At 35.8% G+C, this 23,324-nt stretch overlaps 1 protein-coding gene across 1 annotated transcript in view; it reads right to left on the bottom strand.

The window, feature by feature from the left end:
• LOC311121399 (uncharacterized protein) overlaps positions 1-23,267 on the bottom strand; it is a 37,703-nt gene extending 14,436 nt beyond the window's left edge. The window contains exons 1-49 of the mRNA XM_084157957.1: positions 23,173-23,267; positions 22,836-23,001; positions 21,550-21,707; positions 21,227-21,357; positions 21,078-21,139; positions 20,824-20,924; positions 20,487-20,652; positions 19,201-19,358; positions 18,878-19,008; positions 18,729-18,790; positions 18,475-18,575; positions 18,138-18,303; positions 16,852-17,009; positions 16,529-16,659; positions 16,380-16,441; positions 16,126-16,226; positions 15,789-15,954; positions 14,503-14,660; positions 14,180-14,310; positions 14,031-14,092; positions 13,777-13,877; positions 13,440-13,605; positions 12,154-12,311; positions 11,831-11,961; positions 11,682-11,743; positions 11,428-11,528; positions 11,091-11,256; positions 9,805-9,962; positions 9,482-9,612; positions 9,333-9,394; positions 9,079-9,179; positions 8,742-8,907; positions 7,456-7,613; positions 7,133-7,263; positions 6,984-7,045; positions 6,730-6,830; positions 6,393-6,558; positions 5,107-5,264; positions 4,784-4,914; positions 4,635-4,696; positions 4,381-4,481; positions 4,044-4,209; positions 2,758-2,915; positions 2,435-2,565; positions 2,286-2,347; positions 2,032-2,132; positions 1,695-1,860; positions 409-566; positions 86-216 (exon numbers count right to left, since the gene is read on the bottom strand). Coding sequence (XP_084014083.1) covers positions 86-216; positions 409-566; positions 1,695-1,860; positions 2,032-2,132; positions 2,286-2,347; positions 2,435-2,565; positions 2,758-2,915; positions 4,044-4,209; positions 4,381-4,481; positions 4,635-4,696; positions 4,784-4,914; positions 5,107-5,264; positions 6,393-6,558; positions 6,730-6,830; positions 6,984-7,045; positions 7,133-7,263; positions 7,456-7,613; positions 8,742-8,907; positions 9,079-9,179; positions 9,333-9,394; positions 9,482-9,612; positions 9,805-9,962; positions 11,091-11,256; positions 11,428-11,528; positions 11,682-11,743; positions 11,831-11,961; positions 12,154-12,311; positions 13,440-13,605; positions 13,777-13,877; positions 14,031-14,092; positions 14,180-14,310; positions 14,503-14,660; positions 15,789-15,954; positions 16,126-16,226; positions 16,380-16,441; positions 16,529-16,659; positions 16,852-17,009; positions 18,138-18,303; positions 18,475-18,575; positions 18,729-18,790; positions 18,878-19,008; positions 19,201-19,358; positions 20,487-20,652; positions 20,824-20,924; positions 21,078-21,139; positions 21,227-21,357; positions 21,550-21,707; positions 22,836-23,001; positions 23,173-23,242 — 6,087 coding nt within the window. The 5' untranslated portion in view covers positions 23,243-23,267. The remainder of the gene's footprint in view (positions 1-85; positions 217-408; positions 567-1,694; positions 1,861-2,031; positions 2,133-2,285; positions 2,348-2,434; positions 2,566-2,757; positions 2,916-4,043; positions 4,210-4,380; positions 4,482-4,634; positions 4,697-4,783; positions 4,915-5,106; positions 5,265-6,392; positions 6,559-6,729; positions 6,831-6,983; positions 7,046-7,132; positions 7,264-7,455; positions 7,614-8,741; positions 8,908-9,078; positions 9,180-9,332; positions 9,395-9,481; positions 9,613-9,804; positions 9,963-11,090; positions 11,257-11,427; positions 11,529-11,681; positions 11,744-11,830; positions 11,962-12,153; positions 12,312-13,439; positions 13,606-13,776; positions 13,878-14,030; positions 14,093-14,179; positions 14,311-14,502; positions 14,661-15,788; positions 15,955-16,125; positions 16,227-16,379; positions 16,442-16,528; positions 16,660-16,851; positions 17,010-18,137; positions 18,304-18,474; positions 18,576-18,728; positions 18,791-18,877; positions 19,009-19,200; positions 19,359-20,486; positions 20,653-20,823; positions 20,925-21,077; positions 21,140-21,226; positions 21,358-21,549; positions 21,708-22,835; positions 23,002-23,172) is intronic.
• Positions 23,268-23,324: the final 57 nt, after the last annotated feature.

Below are 23,324 nucleotides of genomic sequence, written 5' to 3'. Positions count from 1 at the left end.
AAAAGGGGACAAAACACAAAGTTGTCAATTACTATCATGACCTGAACATGACTATGGATGTATCGTATGTATAGAAGTATCTTACTAGGCTGTTAATTGAATCCTCTATCTGGCTGTAGGTCTCATTGGTGAATGTGAGGCTATTACTTTGCGACACCATGGTTACATTGGTTATTTTGAAACCAAGATCGACGGCAAATGAAGTATCTGTAAGTTCTGTGAGCACACAAAACAATGGTCACTATAGCAACAGACAAAATGAAATGCTACAATTTAGGAGTTTCAACATTAGAAAACATTCTAGAAGTATTTACATAGCGGAAGCAGTTGAATGTTTACCTATAAAAAAAAGAATTATAGAGTGGAAATAAATGTCTTCATGATATAAGCCTAATTTATTGAACTCACTGATATAAGTTCCATTCTGGAAGGTGGTTTGAGTGTTTGTCTGATTGTTGAATTGACGATACAGTTGCTTGTCGACGGCACCAAGGACATCATCCTTAGTGGGGACTGGTGTGTTGAGCTGGAACATCAGTCTAACAAAAAACATCACTGTGCCAAATCTAAGAGAAAATAATAATTAATAAAAAAGTCAATTTCCTTAAGAAAATGTGTGTTCTTGCTAGCTTGTCTTAAGGTATTTATGGTTGTGAAATAAGTTATAGTAGTGGTAGTCACTGCAGTAGTAATGGAAGTGGCTGGTTATAGTTGGGAAAAGTAGGTAGATGGAAAAATGTATAGATTGGATAGGATAGCCAGAACATGTCAATGTTGGTTTGTGTCTCTAGCTTGAATGGTTCAAGAGTTACTATTATTGTTGGTAGGTTATTATATGCTAGTTTATACTTGTTTGAATTCGTATAGTTTATAACGTTTTGAAAATGTTAAAGTTGTTTTAAATGTTTGTAGCTGAAATGGTTAAGGAGCAGCAGCATTTTAAATGTTTACCACTGTGTTCCCATGATTGGCATTGAATCCATGAAGTGTTATGACCATTTATGCTAATTATATCATTACGGTACATACAAGTTTTAGAATATTTGAAGCTTTTGACAAGCAATCTAATATGGGTCAGTCTGTACATTTCAACGTTGGTTTGGTCTTTGTAGCATAAATAGTTCAAGAGAAGTGGCGAAACCAAACATTTCTCATTAAAGCCTATGGAGCTTTTATGCAACTTTAAAATGGTTATAGTTCAACAAGTATAAATAGTATAAAAAAGCTGAATAAAAGCAATCTAAGTTGGGTCAGTCTGAAAATATCAATGTTGGTTTGGTGTTGAAATGCATTGGGAGCTGATTTAAATATTGTTGTAGGACTAAAGGTATTAATGCAAAAAAATATTTTCTCAAGTAATCTAATTTGGTTCCGTGTTCATAGCTTGAAGCGTTTAAGTGCTAGAGCGGGCTAAATTAATCAAATAATTAGAAGAAGTATGTAGGAAATATGGTGGTCTTGCCTTCAGCAAGCACACTAATAACAATAGATTGGATTTATATAGCGCCCTTCTACCAACTGAGGTACTCAAAGAGCTTTTCTAAAGAAAGGCTGACATTTTGAATGCTTTATGAAAATATCAGTAGTTAACGACACAAGCACGGATATACATGCTTCTTCGTTTCAAAGGTTCCTTGATTGACAAAGTGTTAATTGAATTGCATAAAATAATTATACTAAATTATCTTGCTTACCTAGTTGTTGATGTCACTGAAGACATAGAAGTTGAGGTCAAAGTTGCAGTTGTCGTTGTAGGAAGTACAATTGTGGTTGTTGTTGGAGGACCTGCAGTTTTAATTGCCGTAGTGGAAGCCACAGTGGTGGTGGTGGTTGTTGGGGCAACAGTGGTTGGCAGGAGACCTAGAATATAAATGAAAATACATTTATGGGGGGATTATAAACTTGTAATATGTCATATACAGTACCATAGATGTGAAAGTGTTTTTTCGAGATTGAGTATTACACATATTTGACATGGTGTTTGATGACTCACCGTAATAACAAACAGAAATAGCAACAAAAGCAGCATACCTGAGACTTTTAAGACTTCCTCTAGAAAAGCACTAGGGAGGTTGATGTCTTCCTTTTTGTATACATACATCACTTCTGCCCTGATTGGAGTGCCAACAGTACTGTGGACGTAACAATTGGTTTCGTGTGAGAGTTGAACATGTTCCCTCCATCCTGTTTAGCTGTACAAACAGCAGCTGTATGACATCTGCAGACATTCTAAAGAGTGCAGTTGAGAAAGCTGGGTTGGTTCACGGACATGACGTTGTACTTACGTGAAGATGGGTTTGGGAAAGTCAAACTGTTTGCTGTCTGGTTTACAAAGAATATCATGGAGCTAAAAGGGGACAAAACACAAAGTTGTCAATTACTATCATGACCTGAACATGACTATGGATGTATCGTATGTATAGAAGTATCTTACTAGGCTGTTAATTGAATCCTCTATCTGGCTGTAGGTCTCATTGGTGAATGTGAGGCTATTACTTTGCGACACCATGGTTACATTGGTTATTTTGAAACCAAGATCGACGGCAAATGAAGTATCTGTAAGTTCTGTGAGCACACAAAACAATGGTCACTATAGCAACAGACAAAATGAAATGCTACAATTTAGGAGTTTCAACATTAGAAAACATTCTAGAAGTATTTACATAGCGGAAGCAGTTGAATGTTTACCTATAAAAAAAAGAATTATAGAGTGGAAATAAATGTCTTCATGATATAAGCCTAATTTATTGAACTCACTGATATAAGTTCCATTCTGGAAGGTGGTTTGAGTGTTTGTCTGATTGTTGAATTGACGATACAGTTGCTTGTCGACGGCACCAAGGACATCATCCTTAGTGGGGACTGGTGTGTTGAGCTGGAACATCAGTCTAACAAAAAACATCACTGTGCCAAATCTAAGAGAAAATAATAATTAATAAAAAAGTCAATTTCCTTAAGAAAATGTGTGTTCTTGCTAGCTTGTCTTAAGGTATTTATGGTTGTGAAATAAGTTATAGTAGTGGTAGTCACTGCAGTAGTAATGGAAGTGGCTGGTTATAGTTGGGAAAAGTAGGTAGATGGAAAAATGTATAGATTGGATAGGATAGCCAGAACATGTCAATGTTGGTTTGTGTCTCTAGCTTGAATGGTTCAAGAGTTACTATTATTGTTGGTAGGTTATTACATGCTAGTTTATACTTGTTTGAATTCGTATAGTTTATAACGTTTTGAAAATGTTAAAGTTGTTTTAAATGTTTGTAGCTGAAATGGTTAAGGAGCAGCAGCATTTTAAATGTTTACCACTGTGTTCCCATGATTGGCATTGAATCCATGAAGTGTTATGACCATTTATGCTAATTATATCATTACGGTACATACAAGTTTTAGAATATTTGAAGCTTTTGACAAGCAATCTAATATGGGTCAGTCTGTACATTTCAACGTTGGTTTGGTCTTTGTAGCATAAATAGTTCAAGAGAAGTGGCGAAACCAAACATTTCTCATTAAAGCCTATGGAGCTTTTATGCAACTTTAAAATGGTTATAGTTCAACAAGTATAAATAGTATAAAAAAGCTGAATAAAAGCAATCTAAGTTGGGTCAGTCTGAAAATATCAATGTTGGTTTGGTGTTGAAATGCATTGGGAGCTGATTTAAATATTGTTGTAGGACTAAAGGTATTAATGCAAAAAAATATTTTCTCAAGTAATCTAATTTGGTTCCGTGTTCATAGCTTGAAGCGTTTAAGTGCTAGAGCGGGCTAAATTAATCAAATAATTAGAAGAAGTATGTAGGAAATATGGTGGTCTTGCCTTCAGCAAGCACACTAATAACAATAGATTGGATTTATATAGCGCCCTTCTACCAACTGAGGTACTCAAAGAGCTTTTCTAAAGAAAGGCTGACATTTTGAATGCTTTATGAAAATATCAGTAGTTAACGACACAAGCACGGATATACATGCTTCTTCGTTTCAAAGGTTCCTTGATTGACAAAGTGTTAATTGAATTGCATAAAATAATTATACTACATTATCTTGCTTACCTAGTTGTTGATGTCACTGAAGACATAGAAGTTGAGGTCAAAGTTGCAGTTGTCGTTGTAGGAAGTACAATTGTGGTTGTTGTTGGAGGACCTGCAGTTTTAATTGCCGTAGTGGAAGCCACAGTGGTGGTGGTGGTTGTTGGGGCAACAGTGGTTGGCAGGAGACCTAGAATATAAATGAAAATACATTTATGGGGGGATTATAAACTTGTAATATGTCATATACAGTACCATAGATGTGAAAGTGTTTTTTCGAGATTGAGTATTACACATATTTGACATGGTGTTTGATGACTCACCGTAATAACAAACAGAAATAGCAACAAAAGCAGCATACCTGAGACTTTTAAGACTTCCTCTAGAAAAGCACTAGGGAGGTTGATGTCTTCCTTTTTGTATACATACATCACTTCTGCCCTGATTGGAGTGCCAACAGTACTGTGGACGTAACAATTGGTTTCGTGTGAGAGTTGAACATGTTCCCTCCATCCTGTTTAGCTGTACAAACAGCAGCTGTATGACATCTGCAGACATTCTAAAGAGTGCAGTTGAGAAAGCTGGGTTGGTTCACGGACATGACGTTGTACTTACGTGAAGATGGGTTTGGGAAAGTCAAACTGTTTGCTGTCTGGTTTACAAAGAATATCATGGAGCTAAAAGGGGACAAAACACAAAGTTGTCAATTACTATCATGACCTGAACATGACTATGGATGTATCGTATGTATAGAAGTATCTTACTAGGCTGTTAATTGAATCCTCTATCTGGCTGTAGGTCTCATTGGTGAATGTGAGGCTATTACTTTGCGACACCATGGTTACATTGGTTATTTTGAAACCAAGATCGACGGCAAATGAAGTATCTGTAAGTTCTGTGAGCACACAAAACAATGGTCACTATAGCAACAGACAAAATGAAATGCTACAATTTAGGAGTTTCAACATTAGAAAACATTCTAGAAGTATTTACATAGCGGAAGCAGTTGAATGTTTACCTATAAAAAAAAGAATTATAGAGTGGAAATAAATGTCTTCATGATATAAGCCTAATTTATTGAACTCACTGATATAAGTTCCATTCTGGAAGGTGGTTTGAGTGTTTGTCTGATTGTTGAATTGACGATACAGTTGCTTGTCGACGGCACCAAGGACATCATCCTTAGTGGGGACTGGTGTGTTGAGCTGGAACATCAGTCTAACAAAAAACATCACTGTGCCAAATCTAAGAGAAAATAATAATTAATAAAAAAGTCAATTTCCTTAAGAAAATGTGTGTTCTTGCTAGCTTGTCTTAAGGTATTTATGGTTGTGAAATAAGTTATAGTAGTGGTAGTCACTGCAGTAGTAATGGAAGTGGCTGGTTATAGTTGGGAAAAGTAGGTAGATGGAAAAATTGATAGATTGGATAGGATAGCCAGAACATGTCAATGTTGGTTTGTGTCTCTAGCTTGAATGGTTCAAGAGTTACTATTATTGTTGGTAGGTTATTATATGCTAGTTTATACTTGTTTGAATTCGTATAGTTTATAACATTTTGAAAATGTTAAAGTTGTTTTAAATGTTTGTAGCTGAAATGGTTAAGGAGCAGCAGCATTTTAAATGTTTACCACTGTGTTCCCATGATTGGCATTGAATCCATGAAGTGTTATGACCATTTATGCTAATTATATCATTACGGTACATACAAGTTTTAGAATATTTGAAGCTTTTGACAAGCAATCTAATATGGGTCAGTCTGTACATTTCAACGTTGGTTTGGTCTTTGTAGCATAAATAGTTCAAGAGAAGTGGCGAAACCAAACATTTCTCATTAAAGCCTATGGAGCTTTTATGCAACTTTAAAATGGTTATAGTTCAACAAGTATAAATAGTATAAAAAAGCTGAATAAAAGCAATCTAAGTTGGGTCAGTCTGAAAATATCAATGTTGGTTTGGTGTTGAAATGCATTGGGAGCTGATTTAAATATTGTTGTAGGACTAAAGGTATTAATGCAAAAAAATATTTTCTCAAGTAATCTAATTTGGTTCCGTGTTCATAGCTTGAAGCATTTAAGTGCTAGAGCGGGCTAAATTAATCAAATAATTAGAAGAAGTATGTAGGAAATATGGTGGTCTTGCCTTCAGCAAGCACACTAATAACAATAGATTGGATTTATATAGCGCCCTTCTACCAACTGAGGTACTCAAAGAGCTTTTCTAAAGAAAGGCTGACATTTTGAATGCTTTATGAAAATATCAGTAGTTAACGACACAAGCACGGATATACATGCTTCTTCGTTTCAAAGGTTCCTTGATTGACAAAGTGTTAATTGAATTGCATAAAATAATTATACTAAATTATCTTGCTTACCTAGTTGTTGATGTCACTGAAGACATAGAAGTTGAGGTCAAAGTTGCAGTTGTCGTTGTAGGAAGTACAATTGTGGTTGTTGTTGGAGGACCTGCAGTTTTAATTGCCGTAGTGGAAGCCACAGTGGTGGTGGTGGTTGTTGGGGCAACAGTGGTTGGCAGGAGACCTAGAATATAAATGAAAATACATTTATGGGGGGATTATAAACTTGTAATATGTCATATACAGTACCATAGATGTGAAAGTGTTTTTTCGAGATTGAGTATTACACATATTTGACATGGTGTTTGATGACTCACCGTAATAACAAACAGAAATAGCAACAAAAGCAGCATACCTGAGACTTTTAAGACTTCCTCTAGAAAAGCACTAGGGAGGTTGATGTCTTCCTTTTTGTATACATACATCACTTCTGCCCTGATTGGAGTGCCAACAGTACTGTGGACGTAACAATTGGTTTCGTGTGAGAGTTGAACATGTTCCCTCCATCCTGTTTAGCTGTACAAACAGCAGCTGTATGACATCTGCAGACATTCTAAAGAGTGCAGTTGAGAAAGCTGGGTTGGTTCACGGACATGACGTTGTACTTACGTGAAGATGGGTTTGGGAAAGTCAAACTGTTTGCTGTCTGGTTTACAAAGAATATCATGGAGCTAAAAGGGGACAAAACACAAAGTTGTCAATTACTATCATGACCTGAACATGACTATGGATGTATCGTATGTATAGAAGTATCTTACTAGGCTGTTAATTGAATCCTCTATCTGGCTGTAGGTCTCATTGGTGAATGTGAGGCTATTACTTTGCGACACCATGGTTACATTGGTTATTTTGAAACCAAGATCGACGGCAAATGAAGTATCTGTAAGTTCTGTGAGCACACAAAACAATGGTCACTATAGCAACAGACAAAATGAAATGCTACAATTTAGGAGTTTCAACATTAGAAAACATTCTAGAAGTATTTACATAGCGGAAGCAGTTGAATGTTTACCTATAAAAAAAAGAATTATAGAGTGGAAATAAATGTCTTCATGATATAAGCCTAATTTATTGAACTCACTGATATAAGTTCCATTCTGGAAGGTGGTTTGAGTGTTTGTCTGATTGTTGAATTGACGATACAGTTGCTTGTCGACGGCACCAAGGACATCATCCTTAGTGGGGACTGGTGTGTTGAGCTGGAACATCAGTCTAACAAAAAACATCACTGTGCCAAATCTAAGAGAAAATAATAATTAATAAAAAAGTCAATTTCCTTAAGAAAATGTGTGTTCTTGCTAGCTTGTCTTAAGGTATTTATGGTTGTGAAATAAGTTATAGTAGTGGTAGTCACTGCAGTAGTAATGGAAGTGGCTGGTTATAGTTGGGAAAAGTAGGTAGATGGAAACATGTATAGATTGGATAGGATAGCCAGAACATGTCAATGTTGGTTTGTGTCTCTAGCTTGAATGGTTCAAGAGTTACTATTATTGTTGGTAGGTTATTATATGCTAGTTTATACTTGTTTGAATTCGTATAGTTTATAACATTTTGAAAATGTTAAAGTTGTTTTAAATGTTTGTAGCTGAAATGGTTAAGGAGCAGCAGCATTTTAAATGTTTACCACTGTGTTCCCATGATTGGCATTGAATCCATGAAGTGTTATGACCATTTATGCTAATTATATCATTACGGTACATACAAGTTTTAGAATATTTGAAGCTTTTGACAAGCAATCTAATATGGGTCAGTCTGTACATTTCAACGTTGGTTTGGTCTTTGTAGCATAAATAGTTCAAGAGAAGTGGCGAAACCAAACATTTCTCATTAAAGCCTATGGAGCTTTTATGCAACTTTAAAATGGTTATAGTTCAACAAGTATAAATAGTATAAAAAAGCTGAATAAAAGCAATCTAAGTTGGGTCAGTCTGAAAATATCAATGTTGGTTTGGTGTTGAAATGCATTGGGAGCTGATTTAAATATTGTTGTAGGACTAAAGGTATTAATGCAAAAAAATATTTTCTCAAGTAATCTAATTTGGTTCCGTGTTCATAGCTTGAAGCATTTAAGTGCTAGAGCGGGCTAAATTAATCAAATAATTAGAAGAAGTATGTAGGAAATATGGTGGTCTTGCCTTCAGCAAGCACACTAATAACAATAGATTGGATTTATATAGCGCCCTTCTACCAACTGAGGTACTCAAAGAGCTTTTCTAAAGAAAGGCTGACATTTTGAATGCTTTATGAAAATATCAGTAGTTAACGACACAAGCACGGATATACATGCTTCTTCGTTTCAAAGGTTCCTTGATTGACAAAGTGTTAATTGAATTGCATAAAATAATTATACTAAATTATCTTGCTTACCTAGTTGTTGATGTCACTGAAGACATAGAAGTTGAGGTCAAAGTTGCAGTTGTCGTTGTAGGAAGTACAATTGTGGTTGTTGTTGGAGGACCTGCAGTTTTAATTGCCGTAGTGGAAGCCACAGTGGTGGTGGTGGTTGTTGGGGCAACAGTGGTTGGCAGGAGACCTAGAATATAAATGAAAATACATTTATGGGGGGATTATAAACTTGTAATATGTCATATACAGTACCATAGATGTGAAAGTGTTTTTTCGAGATTGAGTATTACACATATTTGACATGGTGTTTGATGACTCACCGTAATAACAAACAGAAATAGCAACAAAAGCAGCATACCTGAGACTTTTAAGACTTCCTCTAGAAAAGCACTAGGGAGGTTGATGTCTTCCTTTTTGTATACATACATCACTTCTGCCCTGATTGGAGTGCCAACAGTACTGTGGACGTAACAATTGGTTTCGTGTGAGAGTTGAACATGTTCCCTCCATCCTGTTTAGCTGTACAAACAGCAGCTGTATGACATCTGCAGACATTCTAAAGAGTGCAGTTGAGAAAGCTGGGTTGGTTCACGGACATGACGTTGTACTTACGTGAAGATGGGTTTGGGAAAGTCAAACTGTTTGCTGTCTGGTTTACAAAGAATATCATGGAGCTAAAAGGGGACAAAACACAAAGTTGTCAATTACTATCATGACCTGAACATGACTATGGATGTATCGTATGTATAGAAGTATCTTACTAGGCTGTTAATTGAATCCTCTATCTGGCTGTAGGTCTCATTGGTGAATGTGAGGCTATTACTTTGCGACACCATGGTTACATTGGTTATTTTGAAACCAAGATCGACGGCAAATGAAGTATCTGTAAGTTCTGTGAGCACACAAAACAATGGTCACTATAGCAACAGACAAAATGAAATGCTACAATTTAGGAGTTTCAACATTAGAAAACATTCTAGAAGTATTTACATAGCGGAAGCAGTTGAATGTTTACCTATAAAAAAAAGAATTATAGAGTGGAAATAAATGTCTTCATGATATAAGCCTAATTTATTGAACTCACTGATATAAGTTCCATTCTGGAAGGTGGTTTGAGTGTTTGTCTGATTGTTGAATTGACGATACAGTTGCTTGTCGACGGCACCAAGGACATCATCCTTAGTGGGGACTGGTGTGTTGAGCTGGAACATCAGTCTAACAAAAAACATCACTGTGCCAAATCTAAGAGAAAATAATAATTAATAAAAAAGTCAATTTCCTTAAGAAAATGTGTGTTCTTGCTAGCTTGTCTTAAGGTATTTATGGTTGTGAAATAAGTTATAGTAGTGGTAGTCACTGCAGTAGTAATGGAAGTGGCTGGTTATAGTTGGGAAAAGTAGGTAGATGGAAAAATGTATAGATTGGATAGGATAGCCAGAACATGTCAATGTTGGTTTGTGTCTCTAGCTTGAATGGTTCAAGAGTTACTATTATTGTTGGTAGGTTATTACATGCTAGTTTATACTTGTTTGAATTCGTATAGTTTATAACGTTTTGAAAATGTTAAAGTTGTTTTAAATGTTTGTAGCTGAAATGGTTAAGGAGCAGCAGCATTTTAAATGTTTACCACTGTGTTCCCATGATTGGCATTGAATCCATGAAGTGTTATGACCATTTATGCTAATTATATCATTACGGTACATACAAGTTTTAGAATATTTGAAGCTTTTGACAAGCAATCTAATATGGGTCAGTCTGTACATTTCAACGTTGGTTTGGTCTTTGTAGCATAAATAGTTCAAGAGAAGTGGCGAAACCAAACATTTCTCATTAAAGCCTATGGAGCTTTTATGCAACTTTAAAATGGTTATAGTTCAACAAGTATAAATAGTATAAAAAAGCTGAATAAAAGCAATCTAAGTTGGGTCAGTCTGAAAATATCAATGTTGGTTTGGTGTTGAAATGCATTGGGAGCTGATTTAAATATTGTTGTAGGACTAAAGGTATTAATGCAAAAAAATATTTTCTCAAGTAATCTAATTTGGTTCCGTGTTCATAGCTTGAAGCGTTTAAGTGCTAGAGCGGGCTAAATTAATCAAATAATTAGAAGAAGTATGTAGGAAATATGGTGGTCTTGCCTTCAGCAAGCACACTAATAACAATAGATTGGATTTATATAGCGCCCTTCTACCAACTGAGGTACTCAAAGAGCTTTTCTAAAGAAAGGCTGACATTTTGAATGCTTTATGAAAATATCAGTAGTTAACGACACAAGCACGGATATACATGCTTCTTCGTTTCAAAGGTTCCTTGATTGACAAAGTGTTAATTGAATTGCATAAAATAATTATACTACATTATCTTGCTTACCTAGTTGTTGATGTCACTGAAGACATAGAAGTTGAGGTCAAAGTTGCAGTTGTCGTTGTAGGAAGTACAATTGTGGTTGTTGTTGGAGGACCTGCAGTTTTAATTGCCGTAGTGGAAGCCACAGTGGTGGTGGTGGTTGTTGGGGCAACAGTGGTTGGCAGGAGACCTAGAATATAAATGAAAATACATTTATGGGGGGATTATAAACTTGTAATATGTCATATACAGTACCATAGATGTGAAAGTGTTTTTTCGAGATTGAGTATTACACATATTTGACATGGTGTTTGATGACTCACCGTAATAACAAACAGAAATAGCAACAAAAGCAGCATACCTGAGACTTTTAAGACTTCCTCTAGAAAAGCACTAGGGAGGTTGATGTCTTCCTTTTTGTATACATACATCACTTCTGCCCTGATTGGAGTGCCAACAGTACTGTGGACGTAACAATTGGTTTCGTGTGAGAGTTGAACATGTTCCCTCCATCCTGTTTAGCTGTACAAACAGCAGCTGTATGACATCTGCAGACATTCTAAAGAGTGCAGTTGAGAAAGCTGGGTTGGTTCACGGACATGACGTTGTACTTACGTGAAGATGGGTTTGGGAAAGTCAAACTGTTTGCTGTCTGGTTTACAAAGAATATCATGGAGCTAAAAGGGGACAAAACACAAAGTTGTCAATTACTATCATGACCTGAACATGACTATGGATGTATCGTATGTATAGAAGTATCTTACTAGGCTGTTAATTGAATCCTCTATCTGGCTGTAGGTCTCATTGGTGAATGTGAGGCTATTACTTTGCGACACCATGGTTACATTGGTTATTTTGAAACCAAGATCGACGGCAAATGAAGTATCTGTAAGTTCTGTGAGCACACAAAACAATGGTCACTATAGCAACAGACAAAATGAAATGCTACAATTTAGGAGTTTCAACATTAGAAAACATTCTAGAAGTATTTACATAGCGGAAGCAGTTGAATGTTTACCTATAAAAAAAAGAATTATAGAGTGGAAATAAATGTCTTCATGATATAAGCCTAATTTATTGAACTCACTGATATAAGTTCCATTCTGGAAGGTGGTTTGAGTGTTTGTCTGATTGTTGAATTGACGATACAGTTGCTTGTCGACGGCACCAAGGACATCATCCTTAGTGGGGACTGGTGTGTTGAGCTGGAACATCAGTCTAACAAAAAACATCACTGTGCCAAATCTAAGAGAAAATAATAATTAATAAAAAAGTCAATTTCCTTAAGAAAATGTGTGTTCTTGCTAGCTTGTCTTAAGGTATTTATGGTTGTGAAATAAGTTATAGTAGTGGTAGTCACTGCAGTAGTAATGGAAGTGGCTGGTTATAGTTGGGAAAAGTAGGTAGATGGAAAAATTGATAGATTGGATAGGATAGCCAGAACATGTCAATGTTGGTTTGTGTCTCTAGCTTGAATGGTTCAAGAGTTACTATTATTGTTGGTAGGTTATTATATGCTAGTTTATACTTGTTTGAATTCGTATAGTTTATAACATTTTGAAAATGTTAAAGTTGTTTTAAATGTTTGTAGCTGAAATGGTTAAGGAGCAGCAGCATTTTAAATGTTTACCACTGTGTTCCCATGATTGGCATTGAATCCATGAAGTGTTATGACCATTTATGCTAATTATATCATTACGGTACATACAAGTTTTAGAATATTTGAAGCTTTTGACAAGCAATCTAATATGGGTCAGTCTGTACATTTCAACGTTGGTTTGGTCTTTGTAGCATAAATAGTTCAAGAGAAGTGGCGAAACCAAACATTTCTCATTAAAGCCTATGGAGCTTTTATGCAACTTTAAAATGGTTATAGTTCAACAAGTATAAATAGTATAAAAAAGCTGAATAAAAGCAATCTAAGTTGGGTCAGTCTGAAAATATCAATGTTGGTTTGGTGTTGAAATGCATTGGGAGCTGATTTAAATATTGTTGTAGGACTAAAGGTATTAATGCAAAAAAATATTTTCTCAAGTAATCTAATTTGGTTCCGTGTTCATAGCTTGAAGCATTTAAGTGCTAGAGCGGGCTAAATTAATCAAATAATTAGAAGAAGTATGTAGGAAATATGGTGGTCTTGCCTTCAGCAAGCACACTAATAACAATAGATTGGATTTATATAGCGCCCTTCTACCAACTGAGGTACTCAAAGAGCTTTTCTAAAGAAAGGCTGACATTTTGAATGCTTTATGAAAATATCAGTAGTTAACGACACAAGCACGGATATACATGCTTCTTCGTTTCAAAGGTTCCTTGATTGACAAAGTGTTAATTGAATTGCATAAAATAATTATACTAAATTATCTTGCTTACCTAGTTGTTGATGTCACTGAAGACATAGAAGTTGAGGTCAAAGTTGCAGTTGTCGTTGTAGGAAGTACAATTGTGGTTGTTGTTGGAGGACCTGCAGTTTTAATTGCCGTAGTGGAAGCCACAGTGGTGGTGGTGGTTGTTGGGGCAACAGTGGTTGGCAGGAGACCTAGAATATAAATGAAAATACATTTATGGGGGGATTATAAACTTGTAATATGTCATATACAGTACCATAGATGTGAAAGTGTTTTTTCGAGATTGAGTATTACACATATTTGACATGGTGTTTGATGACTCACCGTAATAACAAACAGAAATAGCAACAAAAGCAGCATACCTGAGACTTTTAAGACTTCCTCTAGAAAAGCACTAGGGAGGTTGATGTCTTCCTTTTTGTATACATACATCACTTCTGCCCTGATTGGAGTGCCAACAGTACTGTGGACGTAACAATTGGTTTCGTGTGAGAGTTGAACATGTTCCCTCCATCCTGTTTAGCTGTACAAACAGCAGCTGTATGACATCTGCAGACATTCTAAAGAGTGCAGTTGAGAAAGCTGGGTTGGTTCACGGACATGACGTTGTACTTACGTGAAGATGGGTTTGGGAAAGTCAAACTGTTTGCTGTCTGGTTTACAAAGAATATCATGGAGCTAAAAGGGGACAAAACACAAAGTTGTCAATTACTATCATGACCTGAACATGACTATGGATGTATCGTATGTATAGAAGTATCTTACTAGGCTGTTAATTGAATCCTCTATCTGGCTGTAGGTCTCATTGGTGAATGTGAGGCTATTACTTTGCGACACCATGGTTACATTGGTTATTTTGAAACCAAGATCGACGGCAAATGAAGTATCTGTAAGTTCTGTGAGCACACAAAACAATGGTCACTATAGCAACAGACAAAATGAAATGCTACAATTTAGGAGTTTCAACATTAGAAAACATTCTAGAAGTATTTACATAGCGGAAGCAGTTGAATGTTTACCTATAAAAAAAAGAATTATAGAGTGGAAATAAATGTCTTCATGATATAAGCCTAATTTATTGAACTCACTGATATAAGTTCCATTCTGGAAGGTGGTTTGAGTGTTTGTCTGATTGTTGAATTGACGATACAGTTGCTTGTCGACGGCACCAAGGACATCATCCTTAGTGGGGACTGGTGTGTTGAGCTGGAACATCAGTCTAACAAAAAACATCACTGTGCCAAATCTAAGAGAAAATAATAATTAATAAAAAAGTCAATTTCCTTAAGAAAATGTGTGTTCTTGCTAGCTTGTCTTAAGGTATTTATGGTTGTGAAATAAGTTATAGTAGTGGTAGTCACTGCAGTAGTAATGGAAGTGGCTGGTTATAGTTGGGAAAAGTAGGTAGATGGAAACATGTATAGATTGGATAGGATAGCCAGAACATGTCAATGTTGGTTTGTGTCTCTAGCTTGAATGGTTCAAGAGTTACTATTATTGTTGGTAGGTTATTATATGCTAGTTTATACTTGTTTGAATTCGTATAGTTTATAACATTTTGAAAATGTTAAAGTTGTTTTAAATGTTTGTAGCTGAAATGGTTAAGGAGCAGCAGCATTTTAAATGTTTACCACTGTGTTCCCATGATTGGCATTGAATCCATGAAGTGTTATGACCATTTATGCTAATTATATCATTACGGTACATACAAGTTTTAGAATATTTGAAGCTTTTGACAAGCAATCTAATATGGGTCAGTCTGTACATTTCAACGTTGGTTTGGTCTTTGTAGCATAAATAGTTCAAGAGAAGTGGCGAAACCAAACATTTCTCATTAAAGCCTATGGAGCTTTTATGCAACTTTAAAATGGTTATAGTTCAACAAGTATAAATAGTATAAAAAAGCTGAATAAAAGCAATCTAAGTTGGGTCAGTCTGAAAATATCAATGTTGGTTTGGTGTTGAAATGCATTGGGAGCTGATTTAAATATTGTTGTAGGACTAAAGGTATTAATGCAAAAAAATATTTTCTCAAGTAATCTAATTTGGTTCCGTGTTCATAGCTTGAAGCATTTAAGTGCTAGAGCGGGCTAAATTAATCAAATAATTAGAAGAAGTATGTAGGAAATATGGTGGTCTTGCCTTCAGCAAGCACACTAATAACAATAGATTGGATTTATATAGCGCCCTTCTACCAACTGAGGTACTCAAAGAGCTTTTCTAAAGAAAGGCTGACATTTTGAATGCTTTATGAAAATATCAGTAGTTAACGACACAAGCACGGATATACATGCTTCTTCGTTTCAAAGGTTCCTTGATTGACAAAGTGTTAATTGAATTGCATAAAATAATTATACTAAATTATCTTGCTTACCTAGTTGTTGATGTCACTGAAGACATAGAAGTTGAGGTCAAAGTTGCAGTTGTCGTTGTAGGAAGTACAATTGTGGTTGTTGTTGGAGGACCTGCAGTTTTAATTGCCGTAGTGGAAGCCACAGTGGTGGTGGTGGTTGTTGGGGCAACAGTGGTTGGCAGGAGACCTAGAATATAAATGAAAATACATTTATGGGGGGATTATAAACTTGTAATATGTCATATACAGTACCATAGATGTGAAAGTGTTTTTTCGAGATTGAGTATTACACATATTTGACATGGTGTTTGATGACTCACCGTAATAACAAACAGAAATAGCAACAAAAGCAGCATACCTGAGACTTTTAAGACTTCCTCTAGAAAAGCACTAGGGAGGTTGATGTCTTCCTTTTTGTATACATACATCACTTCTGCCCTGATTGGAGTGCCAACAGTACTGTGGACGTAACAATTGGTTTCGTGTGAGAGTTGAACATGTTCCCTCCATCCTGTTTAGCTGTACAAACAGCAGCTGTATGACATCTGCAGACATTCTAAAGAGTGCAGTTGAGAAAGCTGGGTTGGTTCACGGACATGACGTTGTACTTACGTGAAGATGGGTTTGGGAAAGTCAAACTGTTTGCTGTCTGGTTTACAAAGAATATCATGGAGCTAAAAGGGGACAAAACACAAAGTTGTCAATTACTATCATGACCTGAACATGACTATGGATGTATCGTATGTATAGAAGTATCTTACTAGGCTGTTAATTGAATCCTCTATCTGGCTGTAGGTCTCATTGGTGAATGTGAGGCTATTACTTTGCGACACCATGGTTACATTGGTTATTTTGAAACCAAGATCGACGGCAAATGAAGTATCTGTAAGTTCTGTGAGCACACAAAACAATGGTCACTATAGCAACAGACAAAATGAAATGCTACAATTTAGGAGTTTCAACATTAGAAAACATTCTAGAAGTATTTACATAGCGGAAGCAGTTGAATGTTTACCTATAAAAAAAAGAATTATAGAGTGGAAATAAATGTCTTCATGATATAAGCCTAATTTATTGAACTCACTGATATAAGTTCCATTCTGGAAGGTGGTTTGAGTGTTTGTCTGATTGTTGAATTGACGATACAGTTGCTTGTCGACGGCACCAAGGACATCATCCTTAGTGGGGACTGGTGTGTTGAGCTGGAACATCAGTCTAACAAAAAACATCACTGTGCCAAATCTAAGAGAAAATAATAATTAATAAAAAAGTCAATTTCCTTAAGAAAATGTGTGTTCTTGCTAGCTTGTCTTAAGGTATTTATGGTTGTGAAATAAGTTATAGTAGTGGTAGTCACTGCAGTAGTAATGGAAGTGGCTGGTTATAGTTGGGAAAAGTAGGTAGATGGAAACATGTATAGATTGGATAGGATAGCCAGAACATGTCAATGTTGGTTTGTGTCTCTAGCTTGAATGGTTCAAGAGTTACTATTATTGTTGGTAGGTTATTATATGCTAGTTTATACTTGTTTGAATTCGTATAGTTTATAACGTTTTGAAAATGTTAAAGTTGTTTTAAATGTTTGTAGCTGAAATGGTTAAGGAGCAGCAGCATTTTAAATGTTTACCACTGTGTTCCCATGATTGGCATTGAATCCATGAAGTGTTATGACCATTTATGCTAATTATATCATTACGGTACATACAAGTTTTAGAATATTTGAAGCTTTTGACAAGCAATCTAATATGGGTCAGTCTGTACATTTCAACGTTGGTTTGGTCTTTGTAGCATAAATAGTTCAAGAGAAGTGGCGAAACCAAACATTTCTCATTAAAGCCTATGGAGCTTTTATGCAACTTTAAAATGGTTATAGTTCAACAAGTATAAATAGTATAAAAAAGCTGAATAAAAGCAATCTAAGTTAGGTCAGTCTGAAAATATCAATGTTGGTTTGGTGTTGAAATGCATTGGGAGCTGATTTAAATATTGTTGTAGGACTAAAGGTATTAATGCAAAAAAATATTTTCTCAAGTAATCTAATTTGGTTCCGTGTTCATAGCTTGAAGCATTTAAGTGCTAGAGCGGGCTAAATTAATCAAATAATTAGAAGAAGTATGTAGGAAATATGGTGGTCTTGCCTTCAGCAAGCACACTAATAACAATAGATTGGATTTATATAGCGCCCTTCTACCAACTGAGGTACTCAAAGAGCTTTTCTAAAGAAAGGCTGACATTTTGAATGCTTTATGAAAATATCAGTAGTTAACGACACAAGCACGGATATACATGCTTCTTCGTTTCAAAGGTTCCTTGATTGACAAAGTGTTAATTGAATTGCATAAAATAATTATACTAAATTATCTTGCTTACCTAGTTGTTGATGTCACTGAAGACATAGAAGTTGAGGTCAAAGTTGCAGTTGTCGTTGTAGGAAGTACAATTGTGGTTGTTGTTGGAGGACCTGCAGTTTTAATTGCCGTAGTGGAAGCCACAGTGGTGGTGGTGGTTGTTGGGGCAACAGTGGTTGGCAGGAGACCTAGAATATAAATGAAAATACATTTATGGGGGGATTATAAACTTGTAATATGTCATATACAGTACCATAGATGTGAAAGTGTTTTTTCGAGATTGAGTATTACACATATTTGACATGGTGTTTGATGACTCACCGTAATAACAAACAGAAATAGCAACAAAAGCAGCATACCTGAGACTTTTAAGACTTCCTCTAGAAAAGCACTAGGGAGGTTGATGTCTTCCTTTTTGTATACATACATCACTTCTGCCCTGATTGGAGTGCCAACAGTACTGTGGACGTAACAATTGGTTTCGTGTGAGAGTTGAACATGTTCCCTCCATCCTGTTTAGCTGTACAAACAGCAGCTGTATGACATCTGCAGACATTCTAAAGAGTGCAGTTGAGAAAGCTGGGTTGGTTCACGGACATGACGTTGTACTTACGTGAAGATGGGTTTGGGAAAGTCAAACTGTTTGCTGTCTGGTTTACAAAGAATATCATGGAGCTAAAAGGGGACAAAACACAAAGTTGTCAATTACTATCATGACCTGAACATGACTATGGATGTATCGTATGTATAGAAGTATCTTACTAGGCTGTTAATTGAATCCTCTATCTGGCTGTAGGTCTCATTGGTGAATGTGAGGCTATTACTTTGCGACACCATGGTTACATTGGTTATTTTGAAACCAAGATCGACGGCAAATGAAGTATCTGTAAGTTCTGTGAGCACACAAAACAATGGTCACTATAGCAACAGACAAAATGAAATGCTACAATTTAGGAGTTTCAACATTAGAAAACATTCTAGAAGTATTTACATAGCGGAAGCAGTTGAATGTTTACCTATAAAAAAAAGAATTATAGAGTGGAAATAAATGTCTTCATGATATAAGCCTAATTTATTGAACTCACTGATATAAGTTCCATTCTGGAAGGTGGTTTGAGTGTTTGTCTGATTGTTGAATTGACGATACAGTTGCTTGTCGACGGCACCAAGGACATCATCCTTAGTGGGGACTGGTGTGTTGAGCTGGAACATCAGTCTAACAAAAAACATCACTGTGCCAAATCTAAGAGAAAATAATAATTAATAAAAAAGTCAATTTCCTTAAGAAAATGTGTGTTCTTGCTAGCTTGTCTTAAGGTATTTATGGTTGTGAAATAAGTTATAGTAGTGGTAGTCACTGCAGTAGTAATGGAAGTGGCTGGTTATAGTTGGGAAAAGTAGGTAGATGGAAAAATGTATAGATTGGATAGGATAGCCAGAACATGTCAATGTTGGTTTGTGTCTCTAGCTTGAATGGTTCAAGAGTTACTATTATTGTTGGTAGGTTATTATATGCTAGTTTATACTTGTTTGAATTCGTATAGTTTATAACGTTTTGAAAATGTTAAAGTTGTTTTAAATGTTTGTAGCTGAAATGGTTAAGGAGCAGCAGCATTTTAAATGTTTACCACTGTGTTCCCATGATTGGCATTGAATCCATGAAGTGTTATGACCATTTATGCTAATTATATCATTACGGTACATACAAGTTTTAGAATATTTGAAGCTTTTGACAAGCAATCTAATATGGGTCAGTCTGTACATTTCAACGTTGGTTTGGTCTTTGTAGCATAAATAGTTCAAGAGAAGTGGCGAAACCAAACATTTCTCATTAAAGCCTATGGAGCTTTTATGCAACTTTAAAATGGTTATAGTTCAACAAGTATAAATAGTATAAAAAAGCTGAATAAAAGCAATCTAAGTTGGGTCAGTCTGAAAATATCAATGTTGGTTTGGTGTTGAAATGCATTGGGAGCTGATTTAAATATTGTTGTAGGACTAAAGGTATTAATGCAAAAAAATATTTTCTCAAGTAATCTAATTTGGTTCCGTGTTCATAGCTTGAAGCGTTTAAGTGCTAGAGCGGGCTAAATTAATCAAATAATTAGAAGAAGTATGTAGGAAATATGGTGGTCTTGCCTTCAGCAAGCACACTAATAACAATAGATTGGATTTATATAGCGCCCTTCTACCAACTGAGGTACTCAAAGAGCTTTTCTAAAGAAAGGCTGACATTTTGAATGCTTTATGAAAATATCAGTAGTTAACGACACAAGCACGGATATACATGCTTCTTCGTTTCAAAGGTTCCTTGATTGACAAAGTGTTAATTGAATTGCATAAAATAATTATACTAAATTATCTTGCTTACCTAGTTGTTGATGTCACTGAAGACATAGAAGTTGAGGTCAAAGTTGCAGTTGTCGTTGTAGGAAGTACAATTGTGGTTGTTGTTGGAGGACCTGCAGTTTTAATTGCCGTAGTGGAAGCCACAGTGGTGGTGGTGGTTGTTGGGGCAACAGTGGTTGGCAGGAGACCTAGAATATAAATGAAAATACATTTATGGGGGGATTATAAACTTGTAATATGTCATATACAGTACCATAGATGTGAAAGTGTTTTTTCGAGATTGAGTATTACACATATTTGACATGGTGTTTGATGACTCACCGTAATAACAAACAGAAATAGCAACAAATGCAGCATACCTGAGACTTTTAAGACTTCCTCTAGAAAAGCACTAGGGAGGTTGATGTCTTCCTTTTTGTATACATACATCACTTCTGCCCTGATTGGAGTGCCAACAGTACTGTGGACGTAACAATTGGTTTCGTGTGAGAGTTGAACATGTTCCCTCCATCCTGTTTAGCTGTACAAACAGCAGCTGTATGACATCTGCAGACATTCTAAAGAGTGCAGTTGAGAAAGCTGGGTTGGTTCACGGACATGACGTTGTACTTACGTGAAGATGGGTTTGGGAAAGTCAAACTGTTTGCTGTCTGGTTTACAAAGAATATCATGGAGCTAAAAGGGGACAAAACACAAAGTTGTCAATTACTATCATGACCTGAACATGACTATGGATGTATCGTATGTATAGAAGTATCTTACTAGGCTGTTAATTGAATCCTCTATCTGGCTGTAGGTCTCATTGGTGAATGTGAGGCTATTACTTTGCGACACCATGGTTACATTGGTTATTTTGAAACCAAGATCGACGGCAAATGAAGTATCTGTAAGTTCTGTGAGCACACAAAACAATGGTCACTATAGCAACAGACAAAATGAAATGCTACAATTTAGGAGTTTCAACATTAGAAAACATTCTAGAAGTATTTACATAGCGGAAGCAGTTGAATGTTTACCTATAAAAAAAATAATTATAGAGTGGAAATAAATGTCTTCATGATATAAGCCTAATTTATTGAACTCACTGATATAAGTTCCATTCTGGAAGGTGGTTTGAGTGTTTGTCTGATTGTTGAATTGACGATACAGTTGCTTGTCGACGGCACCAAGGACATCATCCTTAGTGGGGACTGGTGTGTTGAGCTGGAACATCAGTCTAACAAAAAACATCACTGTGCCAAATCTAAGAGAAAATAATAATTAATAAAAAAGTCAATTTCCTTAAGAAAATGTGTGTTCTTGCTAGCTTGTCTTAAGGTATTTATGGTTGTGAAATAAGTTATAGTAGTGGTAGTCACTGCAGTAGTAATGGAAGTGGCTGGTTATAGTTGGGAAAAGTAGGTAGATGGAAAAATGTATAGATTGGATAGGATAGCCAGAACATGTCAATGTTGGTTTGTGTCTCTAGCTTGAATGGTTCAAGAGTTACTATTATTGTTGGTAGGTTATTATATGCTAGTTTATACTTGTTTGAATTCGTATAGTTTATAACGTTTTGAAAATGTTAAAGTTGTTTTAAATGTTTGTAGCTGAAATGGTTAAGGAGCAGCAGCATTTTAAATGTTTACCACTGTGTTCCCATGATTGGCATTGAATCCATGAAGTGTTATGACCATTTATGCTAATTATATCATTACGGTACATACAAGTTTTAGAATATTTGAAGCTTTTGACAAGCAATCTAATATGGGTCAGTCTGTACATTTCAACGTTGGTTTGGTCTTTGTAGCATAAATAGTTCAAGAGAAGTGGCGAAACCAAACATTTCTCATTAAAGCCTATGGAGCTTTTATGCAACTTTAAAATGGTTATAGTTCAACAAGTATAAATAGTATAAAAAAGCTGAATAAAAGCAATCTAAGTTGGGTCAGTCTGAAAATATCAATGTTGGTTTGGTGTTGAAATGCATTGGGAGCTGATTTAAATATTGTTGTAGGACTAAAGGTATTAATGCAAAAAAATATTTTCTCAAGTAATCTAATTTGGTTCCGTGTTCATAGCTTGAAGCGTTTAAGTGCTAGAGCGGGCTAAATTAATCAAATAATTAGAAGAAGTATGTAGGAAATATGGTGGTCTTGCCTTCAGCAAGCACACTAATAACAATAGATTGGATTTATATAGCGCCCTTCTACCAACTGAGGTACTCAAAGAGCTTTTCTAAAGAAAGGCTGACATTTTGAATGCTTTATGAAAATATCAGTAGTTAACGACACAAGCACGGATATACATGCTTCTTCGTTTCAAAGGTTCCTTGATTGACAAAGTGTTAATTGAATTGCATAAAATAATTATACTAAATTATCTTGCTTACCTAGTTGTTGATGTCACTGAAGACATAGAAGTTGAGGTCAAAGTTGCAGTTGTCGTTGTAGGAAGTACAATTGTGGTTGTTGTTGGAGGACCTGCAGTTTTAATTGCCGTAGTGGAAGCCACAGTGGTGGTGGTGGTTGTTGGGGCAACAGTGGTTGGCAGGAGACCTAGAATATAAATGAAAATACATTTATGGGGGGATTATAAACTTGTAATATGTCATATACAGTACCATAGATGTGAAAGTGTTTTTTCGAGATTGAGTATTACACATATTTGACATGGTGTTTGATGACTCACCGTAATAACAAACAGAAATAGCAACAAAAGCAGCATACCTGAGACTTTTAAGACTTCCTCTAGAAAAGCACTAGGGAGGTTGATGTCTTCCTTTTTGTATACATACATCACTTCTGCCCTGATTGGAGTGCCAACAGTACTGTGGACGTAACAATTGGTTTCGTGTGAGAGTTGAACATGTTCCCTCCAT

Source organism: Coregonus lavaretus (genome assembly GCF_964263955.1).
Source record: "Coregonus lavaretus genome assembly, chromosome: 3".
NCBI lineage: Eukaryota > Metazoa > Chordata > Actinopteri > Salmoniformes > Salmonidae > Coregonus > Coregonus lavaretus.
This window is presented reverse-complemented; position numbering and strand designations above follow the sequence as displayed.